General features: G+C 37.2%; 1 protein-coding gene across 1 annotated transcript in view; it reads right to left on the bottom strand.

The window, feature by feature from the left end:
* Positions 1-297: 297 nt before the first annotated feature.
* LOC108975304 (ADP-ribosylation factor-like protein 4C) overlaps positions 298-22,756 on the bottom strand; it is a gene marked incomplete at its 3' end in the record, with an annotated part of 81,224 nt that continues 58,765 nt past the window's right edge. Inside the window, exon 4 of the mRNA XM_018943692.1 lies at positions 298-395. Within this exon, the coding sequence (XP_018799237.1) occupies positions 298-395 (98 nt within the window). The remainder of the gene's footprint in view (positions 396-22,756) is intronic.

The following is a 22,756-nucleotide window of genomic DNA, read 5'->3' on the forward strand; positions in this document are numbered from 1 at the left end:
CCCTTATATTTGTCCATGTTTTTTTTTAGGAATGCCAGGGTAAATTTTTGCATTATTTACAAGAATAACACTTATTTTCTCCATTGCTCGTATATATTCATTGCTTACATTTTTTTTTAAATATTTAATGCCTATGAAACAATGCTAGTATTTGAGTTTACTACATTGCCATGTGTGTCATCGACGTAGTAAACAGAATACAATGATACCTTTACCATGGTATCGTATTGAAATTAAAAAGCCGTTTCAACGTAGTTATAATAGAGAACTGAACTAAGTATTAAACATAAAACTTACCGTGTATAACTTCGCCAAAGAGGTCGAAGCTTCTCCTGTCCACCTACATCCCACACAAGAAATTGTATTCCTTTTGCTTTACCAAGTATACCTTGCACCTGTAAAAATATATATGTTCTAGGTTTAGTGACAAGACTAATCCTAGTGATGTAAAGTACTATTATTATAACTTAAAATTTTTTAGCAGTTATATGTTTAAATATCTCAATAATGTTATGTCAAAATTCAAGTCCATCATGTTATATGGACGTTCACCATCGGATTTCAAAGATTAACAAGTAAGGAAGCGCTAAGATCGGGTGTCACCGAACATTTTATACTCTCGCATGATAAAGTGATAATCGAGATTTCAGGCGTGGTTTTGAACCGAATTTACCCATATTTAGTACTTGTCATCAGGGTGTTAAGAAAATCTTATATACCGAATTTCATTGAAATCGGTCGAGTACTTCCTGAGATATGGTTTTTGGTCCATAAGTGGGCGAATCCACGTCCGTTTTCAATTTAAAAAAAATCCTGTATGCAGCTTCCTTCTGACATTTCCTCCGTAAAATTTAGTGTTTCTGACGTTTTTTGTTAGTCGGTTAACGCAGTTTTACTGATTTTCAACATAACCTTTGTATGGGAGGTGGGTGTGGTTATTATCCGATTTCTTCCATTTTTGAACTGTATATGGAAATGCCTAAAAGAAACGACTCTAYACAGTTTGGTTGACATAGCTAYAGTAGTTTTYGAGATATGTACAAAAAAGTTWRTAGRGGGCGGGGCCACGCYMACTTTTCCAAAAAAATTACGTCCAAATATGCCCCTCCCTAATGCGATCCTTTGTGCCAAATTTCATTTTAATATCTTTATTTATGGCTTAGTTATGACACTTTATATATTTTCGGTTTCCGCCATTTTGTGTACCAAGTTTCATCATGATATCTCAATTTTTACTCAAGTTACAGCTTGCACGGATGGACGGACAGACGGACGGACGGGCAGACAGACATCCGATTTCTACTCTACCCGTCACCCTGATCACTTTGGTATATATAACCCTATATCTGACTCTTTTAGTTTTAGGACTTACAAACAACCGTTATGTGAACAAAACTATAATACTCTCTTTAGCAACTTTGTTGCGAGAGTATAAAAAAGCGCGGAAGGATTGGAAAATGTCACGAGCATGCTTAACGCGCTGTACATAGCAGGCCGGAGAGCAGGCCACATATGAATTAGGATTCACGAATGGTTTAAGTCTAATGAATCTAATTAGACATGCAAATCAGGATGAATCTAAGTCTAAACCCAAAATAGATCTATAAATGGATCCTTGAAAAGTATTCCAATTCGGCGATATACCTGATAGTGATGTAATTTTGCTGAGTATAGACCAAGATTTTGGCACATTTCTTTTATATGTATGTAGAAAAATGCACTTGTAGTCCTACAGGGGCACTTTCAAAGTCAGACATCGTTCTCCAATGACAACGATATCAAAACGTCAGCAGTGCTCAAGTTGACTCTTTTTTTTAAGAGGATAAACTCCTAAAAGCCGAAGTAAATTATGTAATCCCCTCAGATTAACTGTCACCAAGCAGTGTCTGTATAGTTGGCAATGCTTCCATTTCCTAATAGTCGATGGATAGACCGACAGTAGCCGAGGGTAATCTTAATACGATATTAACCAGTATGCTACAATAGACAACTCATGAACCCTGCGGAATATGGTACTCATCACCAAATCATTTGTTTTATCCCGCAATGAAGTATCATATTTTCTGGGGAGAAAATTTTCTTAAGGAACAAAATCATAAATTCCATAAATGTTGTCCCCTTGCACAAATCCGAATAAAAATTCTGTACAATGGAGTCGCAGTTTTGGGATAGCACAATCCAATTGTTCATCGACATCAGAAGGCACTGATACGCTCATAGTGAGTCCGCTTGGATGTCTTTCCGTACCAATATATAGTTCACAGAAAATTCGAATTAACGTATTGACATCATGATTTTACTAGATTGATATTTGTTAAATTAGTTGATTAAATTTAAAACAGTTTTCGAATTCTCAACTTTTAACAACTGAGCGGTTAGACACTCTTTTGATAATATTAAGACATCAACAGACACTGTAAATTCTTGAAAAATTCATAATGTTTAAATAGCAACAATTTGAATATGAATTACGGTAAATTATTATTAGTATTGATGAACGAGCTGTACAATATCTTACCTCTGGTGGGAGACAATACTTAACAGACCGAAATCTAGTGAGAACCATTTCGTTCTGGTTTAATTTTTTTCATTACTTGTATACTATTTTTGATGATTGCTATGAAATGAGTGTTAAGATACAAATAGATTTGTGGGGAACACTTTTTGTGAACGAGCCTTAGTTAGGCATGACACATATTCACATTTGCGACGTTGACATGTTGACATATCACATAACGGTTCACGATGATTATGGAAGGTGCATGTTTTATTAATGACCAGCTTTGCGGCGCGGTGTTACCCGCGGAAAATAAATTGTGTATTAATAGTACAATAATGGCTATTCACAATTTCATAAGCAAAATAAATTAAATTTGAGCATCGAAAAGATCAATTTACAAAATTTGTTGAATGTTTTTTTGCTTCGCATCGTAGAGGGCTAGAAATCATTTTACTGCAGCACATCACGGTAAACAACAATGCGGAACTTATTGTTTTCTACGTAAATAAAAAAGATGTCTATCGACACACACGAGCAACTTACATACAGTTGTCCGTCGGATAAGCAAGGGGTACCCAGGTGAATACCGGATACTTTAAGAGTTTGTTCTTGACTTTTATTTATTGTTATATAGAAAGCCACGTTCAAAGGAAACTGTAGGCGTTTTCGGGTGCCTTTATACCTTTTTCATCAACCACTTCTCGTTAGCCAGTTTTTTTTTTTCTAATTTCGGACAACTAAAAATTAATAAGGTTATCTTCCGAGCTGACAACATTGCTAAATAGGCTGTCAAAGAGTATTTGGACTTGCTTAATGCTTGAAAATTTCTCAAGCGTTTTTGAGAATTAAAATTTGGTGGGATGCGTGATTTCACTTTTTAATATATAATATTTTTTTGTGATTGCATTGTCTACAACTTTGCCTCCGCCCTTTTTTTTTTTTTTTTTTTATTTTAGGCTCTCTTGTATAAAAACGGTTCAAAAGTTTTTTCGCTTATTCCCGAAATGCTTTATGGTCCATTTTTTGGCAAACTAACACTCTTTACTAACACTGCTTCACAAAAATTCTATATTTTTTTAATATCTAATAAAATTCATATAGATGGTAGTAGTAGAGTATAGTGACATTTTCAGTTGAGAATAAGTTTGGGATGCAAACAGATCTCTACAAATATTTTGTTGGGTTAATGTTGACACAAATGTCCAAGATCGATATAAAACGATTTAATCGACCAGTGGTGGTGGTATAAAGCCGAAGCTGATTCCTTCTTCGGCGGCGGTGAACCCCATTAGTTCTGGGGCTTGCGCTAGAAAGGCCTCCTTCAGCTCGCGCAGCTTGAGGTCGGCGCCGACAAAGTTGGCTACGTTGTCGCTGAATATTTTCTGTGGCATCCCTCGGCGACCAATGAACCTTTTAAGTCCGAAAATAAAAGAATTAGTAGATAGGTCCGAGACGAGTTCTAAATGTAATGCTTTTGAAGTAAAGCAACCAAAAACTGCTACATAAGGTTTTACGGGTGGTCGACCACGCATTTTTAAAATTGTATATATGGGACCACAAAAATTTAAGTCACATATAAGAAAAGGTCGTACGCTCGAATTCTTTCAACTGGCAAATTTCCCATTATTTGGGTTTGCAACTTCGGCTTGTAATGAAAGCAATGTGTACAGTCTCTTACGGTTTTACTGCAAGCTTCTTAGCCATTAACTAGCCATATGCGTTTTCGAAGAAGCGCTTTTGTCCCAGCGTGGTGATATCGAAAGCGCAGGAATCGTAAGTAAGTGATAACGAAATGCGAATTTTTATTTAATAATAAAATTTGGCATCATATGGGAGAGGTGCGAACTTCTACTCGGATTTTTTTTTTATGAAAGCGAATTATCCGAGTACTCATGCAAAAACAGATTGAGTTTTTGCAAGTTTTCGGGTAGCGTCGTACCTTTAGTTAGTTTTTGGATTTCACTCGCAAACTCAGAATGTTGAATCACCTGGACAATTTAAAAAAAACTCAAGTTTAATTCGTCTGCAGTCAAAGCTCTTCCCACAGTAGCATTTGTAGTCGTCTGATCCATCATAATAAATATGCAACCACACGAAGCAACTTTGATGAGAAGAGAATTTTTCAATCAGTTCCATTATAGGGTTATATTTCACATTTGCAGAAAATGTGACAACGTTTTTCTTCTTCTCTAAGGATTCGCATTCTGGGGAGAGCTTGAAGTTAGTGTTAATTGGCTATAAAGCGGGGTCTTTTAGGAGAAATTATTCAATTCGTCCACATGTATATATTTTTTTCACAGATTTTACTTCACGCACTATATATGTAGATATATATTTTTGTTTTGGAGGTTTTCACTATACCCACTTCACAGATTTGGATTTTTAATCCTTTTTTAACTTAGTTTTCTTAACTTGTTTTTTGTTTCGATCACTATCGCTAAACCGTGAAAACCGAAAATGATAACTTTGGCCATTGGTTGCGACATGAATTCTGTGCACTTATGTATACACTTTTCTGTAAGCTACTTTTAAATTAAAATTGCGAATCACGATCATTTTCACTTTCACTTTTTAATATTTTTTTTGATTGTATTAGCATAGAAATTAGCCAATTGCCTGTACCGAGAATCACTTTTCCGAAAATTGCCACGGCGAAATAGCTACAAAAGAGAAACGCGTGAGAATTCGTTTGCGGTCTAAAAACGAATAAATTCTTTATTCCAGCTCATATTTCACTTATCCTATAACTTAGGCAAACGGGATAAAACACCTGGAATTTAATTATACAGGTATGTACAAAAAAGAGGTGAGTAATTCATTTTGTTAACTTATTATAATAGGTTAAGGTAAGTATGTTTAATATTATTAGGGTGAGTAAATAAAAAGAACACTTTATAATTCAATATGTATATAATATTTCAAAAATGTATTTAATTTTAACTTAATTTTTTAATTTTAGCTTTGGACATACATGAGTATAAGTCGCTTGACGCAACAATATTGCTATACAGTCACCTAAGGATTGTCTGTATTATGTACATATATTTAAAAGATCAGGATGACGAAACGGTGTGAAATCTAGGTATCTGTCTTTCCGATATCTTGATGAAACTCGCGTTAAAACTGAGATCGAGATAGGCGTAGTCGCACCTGGGACACAGCCACACTATCAAATGAAAACCTACAAAGTGCGTAGTTATGGCAATAAAATAAGAAATTTAAGTGTAATTTAGCACCGGAGTTCGCAGTAGCTAGTCGCACCTGTAGGCTAAATATTTTGAAAAAGAGGGCGTGACCCCATCCTTTATAGGTTTATGTAATATTTCCTAGACCACTAAATCTACCATAACTACATTCGCTTAAATTAACTCGGATGCTAACCCTGTAATGTGACAATAAACATCACATAATGGCGACCCTCAATAGTTGTCGGCTGTCATATGAAATCAATTCAGTGTAAACCGCATAATAAGCCATACGTAGATCATGACTAGTAAATAAACTTATAATATTTATTCTATGAAAGTATAGTGTTTTATTTCAGTTCCCGTCTTATTACATGGTGTCAGAAGTTAAAATAAGAGCTATTTTAAAATGAAAAAACCACATAATTTGAATGCAAAATTTGGAATAATTTTGAAAATTTTTGAATTTCATCATCGGACCACTGTACTGCATGGTGTATTGCATTGTGAAATACAGTTAACGTTGTCAAGCACTCAACAATTTCATCGAGGAAAAAATCCACAACAAAATTAATCATCGGCAAAGAAAAACATTCGGGAACATCGAGATAAAACAACGCCGGAAATAGAAAATTGATGTAAAATTTCATGGATAGAGTCGCGTAAACCGCGTTGTTTTTATAAGAATGCGAGTCTACATGATGAACAATGACAAGGACAGCGGAGCTGAATGGAAAAAAATATAAATTATTCTGTGGTTGATTGCGACAAAAGGTGAAAACATTTACAACATTTTGTTTCCAAATGGTGGATCGCGAAATTCAGTGTTGGGTACAGTCACGACAAAAAGACATGTACCATGAGCAGGCAATGTAGCAGCGCATGATGTGGATGAAACAAAATAACGCACACTGTGTGAAGTGATAAAAGCATTCGATGAACATTATCTGCCGCAAAAGAATTTGACAGTGGAATCGTACAAAACGGTGCAAAAAATCAACATCAACCGTTCAGTGAATTCTTAACCGAACTGCGAACCCAAATCGATCGTTGTGAATTCAATTGCAAATTATGGTACAAAGACCAAATGTTACGTGACCGTATCATCACTGGAGTTTTTGATAAGAAACTTCATCTCAAATTGCTCAACGGACGGGATGAAAAATTAAATCGTGTCTTTGATATGTGGCAGATGGTGAGACTGACTCAGTCACAGCAGTCAATTACAATCGGCGATTTTGTTTCAACTGTGGTGGTGATTGGAAGCTGGATCACAAAAGTTGATGTCCAGCCAAGGATTTCATATGACAATGCGGTAAAAGGAATAGTTTTTGCAAGATGTGTCGTAGAAAGGGAACTAAATCGGGTTGACAATGTTAGCTGGGCTGATTTGTTAAGTAAAGTGTCGAAAATACTCCGGATTATAAAAAATAAAGTACTTAGTATAAAAAATACAAATTTTAGGATAGATTCATTCGAACGAAATAAAAATAGTTGGACTAAGGCATACCAAATAGGGATCAGACTAGTTAAATTTAAAATTGATACGGGAGCGGATGTCAACTGTGTTATATTAAGTATTGTCAAGGAAATGAAAATCAAAATGAATTCATTGTATTCGTTTATAGCAACAATAAAGTTAAAATTTTTGCTATTGTCGATATAAAACTTTTGGATGCAAAATCTCATTTTGAGCGAATAGTAAATTTTGTTGTTGATAGCAAATTTGAACCAATACTGGGTCTTGAAACATACACTGAACTTGAATTAATTAAAAAACTGGATATCGAATCGATTCGATTTTCAGATGAAAGGGACCAGTTTGTGAGTACACATAACGCTGTTTTCAGTGGACCTGGAAAAATTCCCGGGCAAATAACGATACATTTGCAAAAAAGTCCATTCCGGGCATAATGGTGAAAAGACTTAAACCCAAGCTTGATAAGATGGTTGACAGAGGAATCATATCACCAATGTCTCACCCAACTGACTGGGTCAATAACTTGCAAGTGGTAGACAAATCTACATCTACATCAAACTACCTGAATGTCTCCGGATCGAAAATCCACCAACCATATCAATCATGTTGTCGACTTGGACCACTATCTTGTTGCAGCCAAGACTCGCACCCGTCTCTGTGAAGCAAAAAACGCACGTCAACAAACACAAGGAAGATTCGACGTCGAGAAGCTGCAATCACAACAGACAGCCGAACGATTTTCTACTCGGCTTGAACTCCTGCTCTCTTAAGGCACTCGTCAACAACTCGGTATAAGGGAACTGTGGGACGGCATTTCAAACTCGTACAGCTGCAACCGAAACCATTGGTTTTCGGAAAGTGCAAAAGAAGAGCTGGTACGACGAGGAGTGCCGTGTCGCAGCGGAGAGAAAACAGGCTGCCTACCTCGCAACGTTACGATCGAGCACGTGCGGGATGGGATAGATACCGAGAGTTGTTACCGGAGTTACCGGAGCTACCGGAGCATACTCTTGTAGAACCCCCAAAGGTGATCTACTCACCAATGCACAGAGCACACTTAAATTATATAGGGAACACTTCTCCAGCCGCTGAATGGCAGTGAACGCAAAACGCCAAGAGAAGGCGAACCTGATTTCCCAATCGATGACGATAGAGCAGACGTTACATTGCCAGACCAGGAAGAAGTTCGAATAGCAATTACTCGCCTGAAGAACAACAAAGCGGCGGGGCCCGAAAGGTTGCCGGCCGAGCTATTCAAACACGGCGGCGAAAAACTGATAAGGAGCATGCATCAGCTTCTTTGTAAAATATGTCCGGACGAAAGCATGCCCAGCGATTGAAATTAAAGTGTCCTATTCCCAAAGATACGTGAAAGGAGAATCGACACACACCACCTCTTCGTCGATTTCAAAGCTGTTGTCGACAGCATGAAAAGGAGCTGCCATTATGCCGCGATGTCTGAATTTGGTATCCCAGCAAAGCTAATACGGCTGTGTAAACTGACGTTAGGCAACACCAAAAGCTCCGTCAGAATCGGGAGGGACCTCTCCGAGACGTTCCATACCAAACGAGGTTTCAGACAAGGCGACTCCCTATCGTGCGAATTCTTCAACCTACTTCTGGAGAAAATAATTCGAGCTACAGAACTAAATAAAGAAGGTATCATCTTCTACAAGAGTGTACAGCTGCGAAAGAGAGTGGTTCTGCGAAAGATTTATGGCCCTTTGGGTGTTGGCCACGGCGAATATCACATTCGATGAAACGATGAGCTGTACAAGATCTATGACGACAATGACATAGTTCAGCGAATTAAAAGACAGCGGCTACGCTGGCTAGGTCATGTGGTCCGAATGGACGAAAACACTCCAGCTCTAAAAGTATTCGACGCTGTACCCGCCGGGAGAAGCAGAGGAGGAGGAAGACCTCCACTCCGTTGGAAGGACCAGGTGAAGAAGCACCTGGGTACACTTGAAATATCCAATTAGCGCCACGTAGCGAAAAGAAGAAACGACTGGCGCGTTGTTTTTAATTCGGCTATAATCGCGTAAGCGGTGTCTACGCCAATTAAGAAGAAGAAGGTAACAAATCTAACGGTGATTTGCGGATTTGTTTAGACCCAAAACTACTCAATAAGTGCCTTAGGCGTGAATATTTCGTGATTCCAACTATTGACAATCTCACTTCGGAATTAGCAAATAGAAAAATATTCACTGTTTTTGGCAATTACAGTTGCATGAAAAGAGTTCCGAGTTAACAACATTCATGATACCTTTTGGTCTATACAAATTTAAAAGACTTCCTTTTGGGTTAAACATTTATCCAGAAATTTGCCAAAGACGCATGATTCAAATTTTTGGTGATATTCCTGGATTTTCATTTATTTTGATGATATTGGAATCATGTCGTCAGACGAGGGGTAACATGATAAAAATATTGGCAATTGTTCTTGAGCGTGCACGTGTACATAATGTTAAATTCAAACTGGAAAAAATTCGTATTGTAAATCAGAAGTAAAATTTAGCTCACAAGCACATTGAAGATATACTTAAAATAAAGAAACCAACTGATAAACATAGTGTAATGCGTTTGTTGGGTCTATGCAAGTATCTGGCAAAGTTTATCCCGAATCTGTCAAAACTGAAGGCAGAATTGAAAAAATTAACCGGAAAAGATATTTCTGTTTGAGTGAACTAAAAAACACGATGTTGAACTCGATAAGTTATTATTGATTATTACATTAGACCCGGTATTAAAAACATTTGATTCGAAGAAACCGATTGTTATTCAGACAGATGCTTTAAAAGATGAACTTGGATCGTCCCTATTGCAAGACAGTCAGCAAAAGTGAACACAGGAGGGCACTAATTAAAAAGGAACTTTGGTCCGTGGTTTTTGTGTGCACACGTTTTAAAATTTAATTTATGGACGCGATTTCATAGTGGAAAGCGATCACAAACCACTTGAATCATTACCGATGGTATCACACCACGATTGCAAAGAATGTTCATGGTATTATTAAGATATCCGAAAATGAAAATCATTTATAAACCCGGAAAAACATGGAGGATGATGAGGTTAGAGACGATATGAGTGCAGTTATTCATCGGCTTGCAAAATCGGCTTGTGTGTCAAAAGACAATTTCGAATGTTTAAAGCGGCTATTAAAAAACTGATGGCCAGAATATCAAAATCTGAATGATTTTTTCCGAAAGTTTCATAAGGTATAATCAGAACTACACTTTGAAAATGGTGTCTAGTTTAAGGACCATAAATTGGTGATTCCAACTGAGTTGCGGAAAAAGTGGATATCTAGGGATTGAAAAAACACTTGCGAGGGCAAAATTTGTGAGAAATTCAAACGGAACACTTAAAAAGGACCATTGGTTCAGGAAATAAATCCCAAATATCCGTATCATATTGCATCCGTGGATTTATTTGAACATGCGGGTCAATTATGGACGTATATTTCAATTATTTGGTAGCGACCAGGGTCAACAATAAAACTTCGGGACATTTTATTGAGGCATTATTTACCATTTTTAACATTACCTGATATCCATCGAACATTAAAAGTGACAATGTCCCGTTCAACTAGTCGAAATTTTAAAAATTTGCGCGGGATTTTAATGTCAAATTCAAATACTCCAAAGATATCACACAAAGCAATGGTTTGGCAGAGAAGAGAGTGGCAATATTTTGAAATGTTGCTATGAGGCAAATGAATGCATTTTACTCAATCAGAATTATTCTTTGGTAGGCTGATTAAAACGAAACTGAGACAATTTCACAGAGGAAGCTATTCAAGAAAAAATCGATGAAAAAAAAGAGAAAAAAAATATTGTCATTATTGAAGGTGAGAGATTTGCTAACTTTTAAAAAGAATGAAACGAAATGGCATTACGGAAGAATTATTGGACTGGTTAATGACCGTTCATACATTATTCGGGACGCATTTGACAATCACTTCAGACGTAATCATCGATTTATTGTTAAAACTAATAATGGAGATTTTAACGCTAGTGATCTAATCGCTAAAAGAAAATATTAAAGCCGGATCTGGATAATTTTCCAGAAATACAAATAGCAGGGCCAATAATTAGAGAAAATAGCTAAAATAGAGAAATACCCATGAACACTGTAATTGCGAATGAATTAGAACTTCCAGTGGAGTAGGAAATTGCGGATTAGCATAATTCATCATCGGAATATGAAACCGCTGAAAGTGATGGTTCAGATGCAAACGATAGCAGCACTGTAGAGGCTCTTCCAAAGCCAGTGGTTACTGATACTTATAGAACGCGTAATGGCGTGCAGCTCGACCACCGCAAAGGTATGACTGGTAACATTGTAACAGTCATTAGTGGGTCCCGATTTAAGTAAATTTTATTTATTTTTTATGTTATTTAATAAAAAACACTGCGTGTAATGTGATAATAAACATTATATTATGGCAACCTTGCAATAGTTGTCAGCTGTCATATGAGATCAGTTGAACTTAAACCACATAATAAGCCGTTCGTACATCGTGACTAGTAAATAAACTTATAATACATATTAATTCTATAAAAGTATAGTGTTTTAATTCAGTTCCCGGCTTGTTACAAACCCCATCCACTTCCCATATGACAGTACTGTTATAAACTACTAAAAGCGCGTCAATAAATCAACCAGCTCGTTTACAGCAAATGCTTAAGTCGGTATGCCTTGCGATTTTTACAAGGAATAAAAATATCTTACAATGAATGTGTTTAAAATTTTTAATAATCAATCAAATACTTGCAAATATAAGGTTGTCTTCCGCCTTTTTGTCTTTTGAATTTCGCGGATATGTATAAAGCGCTACAGAGCTCGTATCTGGCAATGCTATACATCTTTGAAAGGTCTTGACGTAACTTACAAAACGACGCTATGATTAGTTTGGATATTGCGTTCAACAGTTATAGGCGTGTAAACATGGAGTTCACTACGCCGAAATTTGCGCTATTCTATAGTTCTCCTTAAAGGCAAATCCGCTAGAGAAACGTTCGGTGAGATTAATAGTCTTTTGGGGGATGGTACTCTATCACTTCAAACTGCAGAGGAATGGTTTCGATGATTCAGAGCGGATGAAAACGATACCATGGATAAGCCAGCCGGCGGAAGAGCGGTGACGCGAATAGCGATGAAATTATGAAAAACATCGAGTTATACCGGCATGTGGCAACTTGTGACATCGCCCAGAAGATGGGAGTTAGTTACGAAACACAATAAAGCTTGATGTTTGGGTGCCGCATGATTTGACGAAAAAAACCTTCTGAACCGAATCAACGCCTGCTATATGCTGCTGAAACGGAACGAACCCGACCCATTTTTGAAACGGATGGGGACTTGCGACGAAAAATGGATCACATACGACAAGTGAAAACTGTCATGGTCGAAGACCGGTGAATCGTCCCAAACAGTGGCCACGTCGGGATTGACAGTCAGGAAGGTTTTGCTGTCTTTGTTGGGATTGGGAATTATCCACTATGAGCTGCTCCCACATGGTCAGACGTTTAATTCTACCATCTACTGCGAACCCCTGGAGCGCTTGAAGCAGGCGATCGACCAGAAGCGTCAGGATTGGCCAACAGGAAGGGTGTAGTGTTCCACCAGGACAACACCAGACCACACAATTCGTTGATAACTCGTCAGAAGCTCCGGGAGCTCGGATGGGAAGTTTTATCGGTTTACCATATAGCCCGGGCATAGTGCCAAGTGGTTACCACCTGTTCCTGTACATGGCGAACGCCCTTGTCGAACTCAAAAGAAGCTTTTGAAAAGTGGCTTTCCCAGTTCTTCGCAAATAAGGAGGTGGGCTTCTATGAGTGGGGTATTCTGAAGTTGCTGTCTAGATGGAAACAGATTTACCAACGAAACGGCGCATACTTTAACTAAATCTGATCACTCTAACACTTTTTATAAAGCATTGAATAAAGAGCAAAAAAGCGGATTTGAGATATTTGACAACCTTATATATTTCATGATCTTCACTGTTTGAACTCGACTTTATAGGCAGTTGAAGTTAAATATGCCTAAGCCTTCATACTTATAAACTGTTCTAAGTATAAAGGCGGAAGTGCGAGACGGAATTGCACGAGGACAAGAGCTTCTGTTATATTCTTGGCGATTCGGAGACCTCAGGTAACATTTAAAGACACGGCTAAAGCGAATCGCCGCAGTATTCGCAATTATAATAATTTGAATCAAATTCCACATAAAACAAGCAATGTAACTTATTCGTACTAATGCAGCCCTGCGAGACATCAGCTGTTGGGATCATTTTCAAACATGATAAAACAAATTAGTTTCATCTTTTTGTAGCCAGGTTGACACACGACTTTATTCCAATACTAGGGAATGTGAAAATAAAGAGCAGAACATTGGCATTAATTCTGAGTACCCTGAAGAATCAAACTATAACTTTAAGGCCAACGAGGTCATCATCGGAGGAAACAACAAGAAATCCCAAGTGAACACATTACTTCATTGGTTTGCGAAAGTATTGACGCCGTGCGTAAAATGTTGTTACCATTGGGTGACAAACTACAACGTTATTACGAACGAATTCCAGTAAAGCTTCCACAAGAATCTTATGCATCTTCATTCCAAGGAGCTGCTAAACGTGTAGTTACACCACTGATTATATTATATATCCAGATGATGTCTTTAAAGTCAACAAATAATTAAATCACATTGCAAAAAGTTCAACGATTTCCTTCAATACATGAAACTCAATTTGATGAAATTGTAGATCTGTCTTTTTCAAGAGTGGCAGATTTAGTCAGCACCTGATGAGTCTCACGCTGGTGGAAAGTTAACCCAAAATCGTTGATTGTAATAAATTTACAACGCGTGATTTGCAATCAAAATGGAGTTTCGTCAAACAAATCAACATTGTTTCATACGTTGATTCCACCGGGCCACAAACCACACCAAAATCGGTAATTTTGTTTGTTTGCATATCCATTGAGCCAGAAAAGGATCTCATCGCCGTACAAAATTTTGCTAAAAATGTCGGACCTTCTTGGAACTTTTCAAGAGCGAAACGATGTCGCTTGGGAAGATAGAGCGCCTTCAGTTCTTGCACAGGCTGTATTTTGTACGCTTTCGGTTTCAAATTTCAACGAAAAATGCGCCAAGGTGTTCATACGTTCTTCGTGTACACTTCCAGCAACGGGTCTTATATTTTCTTCACTGCGTCATGGCGTAGTCCATTGGGTCGAATATTATCCAGTAATGGATACTGGACCTCAAGTTGCGAGTGGTACGCTTCTGCACGAAAAACATTCTTTACAGAACGTGAATTTTCGTAATAAAGTTGAAGATTTGTAAACGGTTTAGGCGTTAGTCTATTATGAAATAACCAGAACGTATGCTATGTAGTCAATGTTTTCTGGACCCATATTCTCATCCTGCTGCGTCGAGTTTGTTAAAAATAAAATCGCCGTAAAGTTTATAAACAGGAACAGTGAAAATCGTGGGTCGTGTCAGCTGATATGACCTATCTTATGGGCGCGCAATGTAAGTGCACAGTGAAAAACGCTATTCCCTTCATAACTCAAAATCAGAGTCGAATGCTTTATTAATAAATATATAAACTATTTTTAATAGTTTTTTTCAGTTTTCATATTTTATATTATAAAAAATTGTAATTGAAAACATAGATGTGTACAAAACTATATATGCGTGTTGAGCAATGGCAACATTGTGCAAATGAGAACAAACAAAGATGGCTGAATTCTGCGTTTTTGCCACGTTTTTCACTGCTCACACATTTTGCCGATGAGGAAGGAAAAGGAAGGAAGGCAGTAGCGTTTTTCACTGGCTCTGCTATATGTCTCATATGCCAAGAGCAGCCGCAGCTGTCATAAACCACATTTATATTATTGACTTAGTAATTAACCTGTTGTACACAATCGAAGAAGAAGGGGTTTATACCACGTAAATTTGTCCGAAATCACTAAGTATAGAATACTGGTAGGTAGAATTAAGAAACTGATGTCGCAAATATCGTTAGAGATGTGAAACCAAGTATATGTATGTATGGAATACTGTACCGATTGTCGAAAAATGCGATGTCATTCCAAATTGTTGATATACGGCGACGAAGCGTAATTGCATATTTATGTCGACGCAAGCTCAGCTGTCGCAACTCTCTAAGTGCTCAGCTAACACCGGCCAACAAATGCAAATTTTTTGAATGTTGTTTGTATTTGAGCCACAAATATTAGAAATTTTTACTATTTTAAACACGAAAACACCTACATATTTGCCCTATCACATCAAATTTTTTTAAAAGATAGAATAAACATTTTTTTCAAAATGTAAAGAAACAAGAAAAACCGTTAACTTCGTTTGCACCGAAGCTAAATACCCTTCACAGGTGCATTTCTTTTAGTAACTTTGTGTTCAGTTTGTATGGAAGCTATGTGCTATAGCTTACCGATCTGAACAATTTCTTCGGAGATTACATTGTTGTATTAGAAAAAAATCTGTACCAAATTTCGTCAAATGTGAAAGTTTCCATACAAGAACTTGATTCCGATCGTTTAGTTTGTATGGCAGCTATATGTTATAGTGGCCCGATATCGGCAGTTCCGACAAATGAGTAGCTTCTTGTAGGGAAAATGAAGTTGGCAAAATTTTAAAACGATATCTTCAAAACTGAGGGACTAGTTGATATATATACAGACAGACAGACAGACAGACAGATAGACGGACATGGCTAAATCGACTCAGCTCGACATACTGATCATTTATATACATATATACGAGTACTTTATAGGGTCTCCGACGCTTCCTTCTGGGTGTAACAAACTTCGTGACAAACTTAATATACCCTGTTCAGGGTATAAAAATCAATAATCATATTACAAAAACATATATTTGAACATTTACAAAGAAAACATTGAGTCTAAACAATGCTACGGGACTATTTGGAGTGACATTTTTTGGGTGTAGTTATTTTGTGAGTATCTTCAGTAATATCACGTATCAGTGACCAGCAGTAATCAGCCATCATATTTACATTCAATCGACCTTGGTACCTTGTTTCCATAGTTTTTGTGTCCTGGTAGAACCTTTCTTCCTAATCTTCACTGTAATCACCAAGATTATCAGGAAAAAATCCACATGTGAAACCAGAAAGTAAAGTTTTATGCTCATATTACACCCTAATTTTCAGTACTTATCTAATAAATTGCAACCTTATTTTTATAGTCGGGGTATTTATTATTTCCTCAAAAACTGTTGACAACATCTTTGAACGCCAGCCAAGCTTCTGGTTCAGTGTTATTCATTGTAGCATCCAATTTTTCGGTATTTTAACGGTATCAAATTTGGACAATGAGCGTGGCCCCATCTATATTTAGGTGAAAACACACACCTTAGGCTCTATTCTACTGATTTTAACTAAATTAAAACTAAAAACTTAACCAAACGTAATATTATTCTGACGTACCTACATTACAGTGCCACGCCTACTTCCCTCATAACACTATTTTAATTTCCATCTGATTCTTTCTTCTTTTTTCAGTATACAAATCAAGTTGAGTTTATACCGTATATGTATATAGATCAATATATAAGATATCTTCATATTACCTGAACGTATAATATAATACTATAGTTTGACAACGAAAATATGTAAAATTAGTCAAAAAGTTACCCCAATACACTACATATAATGATTTACGTAGTTCTAACAGGCCATTTTCCACCTACTAATTTTAACAAATGTAACCTATTTCGTTAAGTTTATATTATATATATTTCATTTGAAGATAATTTTGATATAATAATAATAATCTTATATATAAAAATGAATCGCAAAATGTGCTGCTAAGCGCATAACTCAACTACGCCTGGATCAATTTGGCCAATTATTTTTTCTAAATGTTCGTTGAGGTTCAAGGATGGTTTTTATGGCAAGAAAAAATAATTGCCGGAAAACAACTAAAAACAGGTATTTTCTTTTTTCTGTACAAACGAATGATAGTTTGTTTGTTAGTAACGCTAAGAGAACGGCTGCACCAATTTTGATGAAATTTGCAGAGGTTGTTCGTTGTGGATCGGGGAAGGTTTGAAAAACAATACCTTATGCTTTTCATGACCAAAAGTCGGAAAATTGGAAAATTCCAAAAAGTACCTTTTTTCCATACACATTTTTTATCAATTTTTGTATGTTTTTTTTTCAATATTTGGATTTGTAAATTATTTGAATCATTCAATTTCGGTCGCTTGCTTTTTTATTCCGGCTATTCCCAAGCAAAAATTATTGAAAATTATTCAGTGAATACTTTATGTGTGCTTCAATTACAGATAGAAATTTGTTAGGAAGCCACAAAGAGTTCGCAACACACAGTATTGTATTGTATCGCGGTCAATCAGCAAGCGATCGTCACGATGTCACAGAACAACTTTTCAAACAACAGCTGCGATGTTCATAATGATCAAACAACAGATAAAGTCCATCTTCAAGCAACATATGATATATATGGCGCTGTTAGATGCTGGATATATTCTGTTGAAAAAGAAAAAGTTAGCCGCACGCACACATTCTTCTTTGGATGGTGGATGGGGGTTGCACCAGATCAAATTGATGAAATCATTTCTGCGGAAATTCCTGGTGTAGAGAAAGATCCCGTATTGTACGAAGTGGTGAAAACCAATATGGTTCATGGAGCTTGCGGACATCACAATCCCACTTCGGGTTGTATGTCTGACAAAATATGCACGAAACACTATCCAAGTGCGTTTCTTTCGGAAACACAAACTGGAAATAATGGATATCCACTCGTACCAGTGTCGCTCACCAGACGACAGTGGCAGAACATTTAGCATTCAATAAGAAGAATGAATATGGAAGTTGACAACACATAGATCGCACTATATTCACCGTTATTGTCTAATTCACATTCAAAACTCATATGTTGAGTATTGCAGTTTGGTGTAATCGATAAAATGCGTTCGAAATTACGTTAACGGTTATTGGCGGTTATTGGTCTTGAACCATACGGTCGATGCGCGAACTGCAATAAAGCGCTTTATAGGATTTATACTTTTGCAATTCATGAACGTTTTCCGACTGTTGTGCGTCTCGCAGTTAATTTGGAGAATGGCCAAAGAGTGTATTTCAACCCAGGGAATACAATACAGCCAGTGGAAACAAAATTAACATTTACGAGTTTCCTTTCTCAACTTTCGTCAGTAATATTATACACGGAATGCATCGTCGAAGAAACAGTTACGCAGAAAGTATGGCTAACCAGTAGATGGACAGCCAGGTGTCTTCTCAACTAATGCATTAAGACAAATTTACACAATCCACTCGAAAACGACCATTGTTTCTACCTTCAGTTGTGGTAAGATGTGTGCAAGTTTTGGAGAAGTAAGCCAGGAATTACAATTGCTGGAACATTTTAATCACTGAATGCAAATGAAGTTTGCACACTTTATAGTTATTTCTAAATCTCAGCCCTCAAATCCGCGTCAAGTATGGGATACGAACAAAAAGGATATTTCCGAAGACATTTTACATCGTCTTCGCTAAAAATTGGAAATAGATCAATTCCGTTTGATACTTCCGCTACGCTAATACAAATAGATCGATCGTACTGACAATGAAGACGACGCCGTGAATTATCCAGTGGAATAGGAACAGAAATCCAAAAATGTTGTTTAACAAGCTGCGTTACATTGAAAAAAAAATGAAATGATAAATTTGACTTTCATTTCAAAACACATAATTTCACGCAGGACAACGGCTGCGAAGTCAGCTAGTATAACAATAATAATATAAAAATAAAATATCAAATTTGCTTGCAGTTCACTTACGATTTGGGTGAATAATGGATTTTGAATTCTGTGATGTTGCTACAGAGTATAAAGGGTTTGTTCAACTAACGGTGGTTTGTATCACCTCAAAATAATCGAGATAGTCATTCATGAAAATAGGCGAAATCAAACAAAAACCATCCTTACTTCTCATACAACAAAATCTTAAATTCCATCTGATTCTTTCACTTTTCAGATTCAGATGAATCTTTACACATATATTGTACTTTCATGTTACGCCCACAAATTGTCGAAACCCGACTATAATTTTTTTAAAGACCCAGACGCCAAATATGTGCACTCAAATGCGTATGACGGACTCTTTACTGAAAATATAATATACATATGTAAATCGGTTAGATTTATTATTGATATTGAAGGAAAATATCTCTTCTTAATAACATAGCCTTGTGCCAAAAATGAGTTCAATCGGGTCAGTGATTCCCTTAGTCTCCACATACTATAATATAAAAGTTTTTGAACTATATACATATATCGACCAATGTGCTAGTTATTTTACTGAAAATAAATTTTCAAGTATACCTGACCAATCCCAAAAATTTATTCAAGCAGCCAATCTATTTCTCTGACCAAAAATCGCAAAATTTCCCAGAAATCTTACTTTCAATGTTTCTCTCGGTTCGTCTTATTTATAATCAGGATCCACTTCCCATCAAGACTTTGGCAATTTCGCATATGAATTCGTGCAAGTTTATCAGAGGGTTTGTTTGCGCTTTTACGGAATAATGACATTTATACTCGTATAGGATCCATGAACTAATCATTGCCATATCAAGCATAAGATATATTATTCGGCTGGTCCTTTTGAGGGACATGATGCGGGTATGGCTTCATCCCAATTATGAAGATCCACACCGCTCATGTACTTATTATATTCGTGTGTAACATTTGTGAATGGGATTTTATCGATGCACACAGGTGGAGAGTATTCGGGCGTTGCTCCTATGTTGTGGCACAAGCTAATGTTGAAGCCATGTTGACCACTTTTGACTCTTACCACGAAACTTTGGAAATATCAATTCCGTAAAACGAAACTACATACTCGTTTGCATCACCCCGATTTAGTATATTCAATAAAAAGTTTACTGAAAGGAATTCTGTTTCGTCGAGCTATTCGCAATGCATAAATTCCTTGAGTGCGCGAATAAGCCATCAATAGCAGAATGGTGCAGTTGTCGAAAATATTGCAATGATTAACGAAACGTGGCACAGTGTGGCCAGTACGAAGTTTCGCTAGAGTCACTCGCGTTTCTCGCGGCAACTCGAGCTCTTTGTCTGCGATAGGTGGTGCTTTGACTCCAAGAACGCCATTCACGGGAAGGGAGTCGGTGAAGATGTTGATGGCTCCACTGTGAACGGCGGTCAGTACCTGTCGAAAGTCTGTTGCGTCCGAGGTCCGGTCGGCGTACTGTACGACGTCGTCAAGTAATGACCTCTTGATGCTCCTAGGAGGCGGTTCCGCTCCAAGCAGGTGGCTGCAAGGATGGTTTCTATGAAAACATCCCAGCAGGAATTGCTTGGAGAGGAGTTCATTATGCTCCTTAACTGGGAGCATAAGCGTCTCACTATGTAGGTGTTCGATGGGAGACATCAAGAGGCACTCCGTGGTCCGGAGTGCTGTATTCTGTCAGGTCTGGAGTTTCCTCATCTGCGTACCACTGCATCCAGGCGACCATATTGGTGTTACGTAGTTAAGGACCGACCGGCCGATTGTCTTGTAAGTTGCCAACAACGTTTCTTTGTCTTTTCCCCATGAGCTTACGGCTGGCGACTTGAGGATTTTGTTGCGTCTCTGTACCTTTGCGATAATCGCGGTTGTATGGGGAGAGAAAGAGCATAGACTGTCGAAAGTTACACCTAAGATCTTAGGGTTATTGACAGTCGGAATTTTGACGCTATCGACTGCAATATAAAGTTCCAGTCTATACTCCTTCGTCCAGTTCGTAAATATGGTCGCTGTGGATTTAGTGGGGGAAAGTTGGAGGTTCCGTGCAGTGAGGAAACGAGAAAGGTCGGTGAGTTAGTTGATTACGATCGAAAACATGCCATCGATTCCATTGCCCGGCGTCAATATCGTGCAGTCATCTGCGTACGAGGTTATGGAAACCCCCTCTGTTGGTTGCGTGAGTTTTGAGATGTAAAAGTTAAACAGTAACGGGGAGAAGACACCACCCTACGGAGCGCTCTATTTAATTCTTCTCAGTTTACATGGTTTTACATTAGATGACGTCCCTAAGTTCGGTTAATTTTCAAGTGGATAGTCTTTGTTCTCGAGTAAATTTCAAAATTGTAGCAAAAGCCTAAATCATCGCACATCAAGAAGAATTTGTAGCCCCAAGGGTGGGGCTTATTTGGCATATACTGCTTTAAAAAACGATTTTTTTTTTTTTGTTGAACAAAGTTGTTCATCAACGCAAAGCTCTCACTCTGTTTTGGGAACCTTAACTGTGTCATAGCTGCAATGATACGAAGCCTACCGTAATCACCCCAAAACATACGCACGTTAAGATATTTGATTACTAACATGAGATAGTTAACACTCACATAAAGTTTCATTTCATCAGGAGTGGTGTTAAGTGGGTGCAATATATCTTGCTGTATAGCATATAAGTTGCTATGATTTGAAACAGTATCGCCTGATACAAAATATGAAAAGCACTAATAGGGCATGTGCAACAATATTATTTCGAGTGTAATTTGGTCACTACCTCGAAACTGAATCCAATTTTCTTTCAACTGCATGTTATAGTGCTTTCAAAGTGTTTTTTTTCTTTAATTCTATAGAATCTCTATCTATCGTTAAGCATAAGAAAAAGGTGGCATATTGTGGCCCAAAAACACTTGTGCTCGATCTCCTAAAACCACTGGACTGTCGTCATTGTTAGTACTTGTATGTAAAATATTGTAATCACTAATATTGTAGTGGTCGGATACTTCACATTCCGGATCTTCTTCAATAGAATCTTCACTACCTGATCCTTACGTCGGATCGCCGAAATGTTGACATTTAGGTCAGCAACGCTGTTGTCGTTAAAAAAATTAGTTTCACAGTCACTATTCGACCAATCAAAATCTTTAACGAACTTTTAGGGATCTTCCTGATTAATAAAACAATGACACCTCTTTGACTTTCTATATAGGTAAGGACAAATTATGCGTTTTTACACTTTTACTAACCACTTTTTATAACTTTGTATATGGAAGTAACCAAATCTACTTCTCTGGTTTCTCAAAGAACCATTTAAGTTTTATTTCATAATACTAAACTTAAAGTTTAAATATAAATTTTCAAACTATTTATGACCATTTACATCAAATTAAAGTGATATGATTTCAAATTTCAGCAGTAATTAATCTCTATTGCTTTCAAAATAGTCACTTGAAAATACATAATTTCCCTTGAAATTATTTTTTTGATGCACTTTTACTCAAATCAAAACGTAAATGACTGCAAAGTTCGAGTGAACACAGTTAGCTGTGTTGGGTAAGCTGGGCAGCTTAAAGTTGTTCTTTGGGCAATTATATTGGAGTACCTTTCCTAGGTGATTTGCAAAAAAATTAGTCTTTTTCTGGTCACTTCGAGCCTAATTTCTTCCCAAGTCGCAATTTGAAATTTGTACTCAATGGGTCTAATCATTAAATCCTCATCGAAATCGAATTCGCTCCGGAAAGAATTTTCGTTCGAAAATGTTCATGCGATCATTGACACCGTCG

Source organism: Bactrocera latifrons, unplaced genomic scaffold (genome assembly GCF_001853355.1).
Source record: "Bactrocera latifrons isolate USDA-ARS-PBARC rearing strain unplaced genomic scaffold, ASM185335v1 scaffold_633, whole genome shotgun sequence".
NCBI classification, from domain to species: domain Eukaryota; kingdom Metazoa; phylum Arthropoda; class Insecta; order Diptera; family Tephritidae; genus Bactrocera; species Bactrocera latifrons.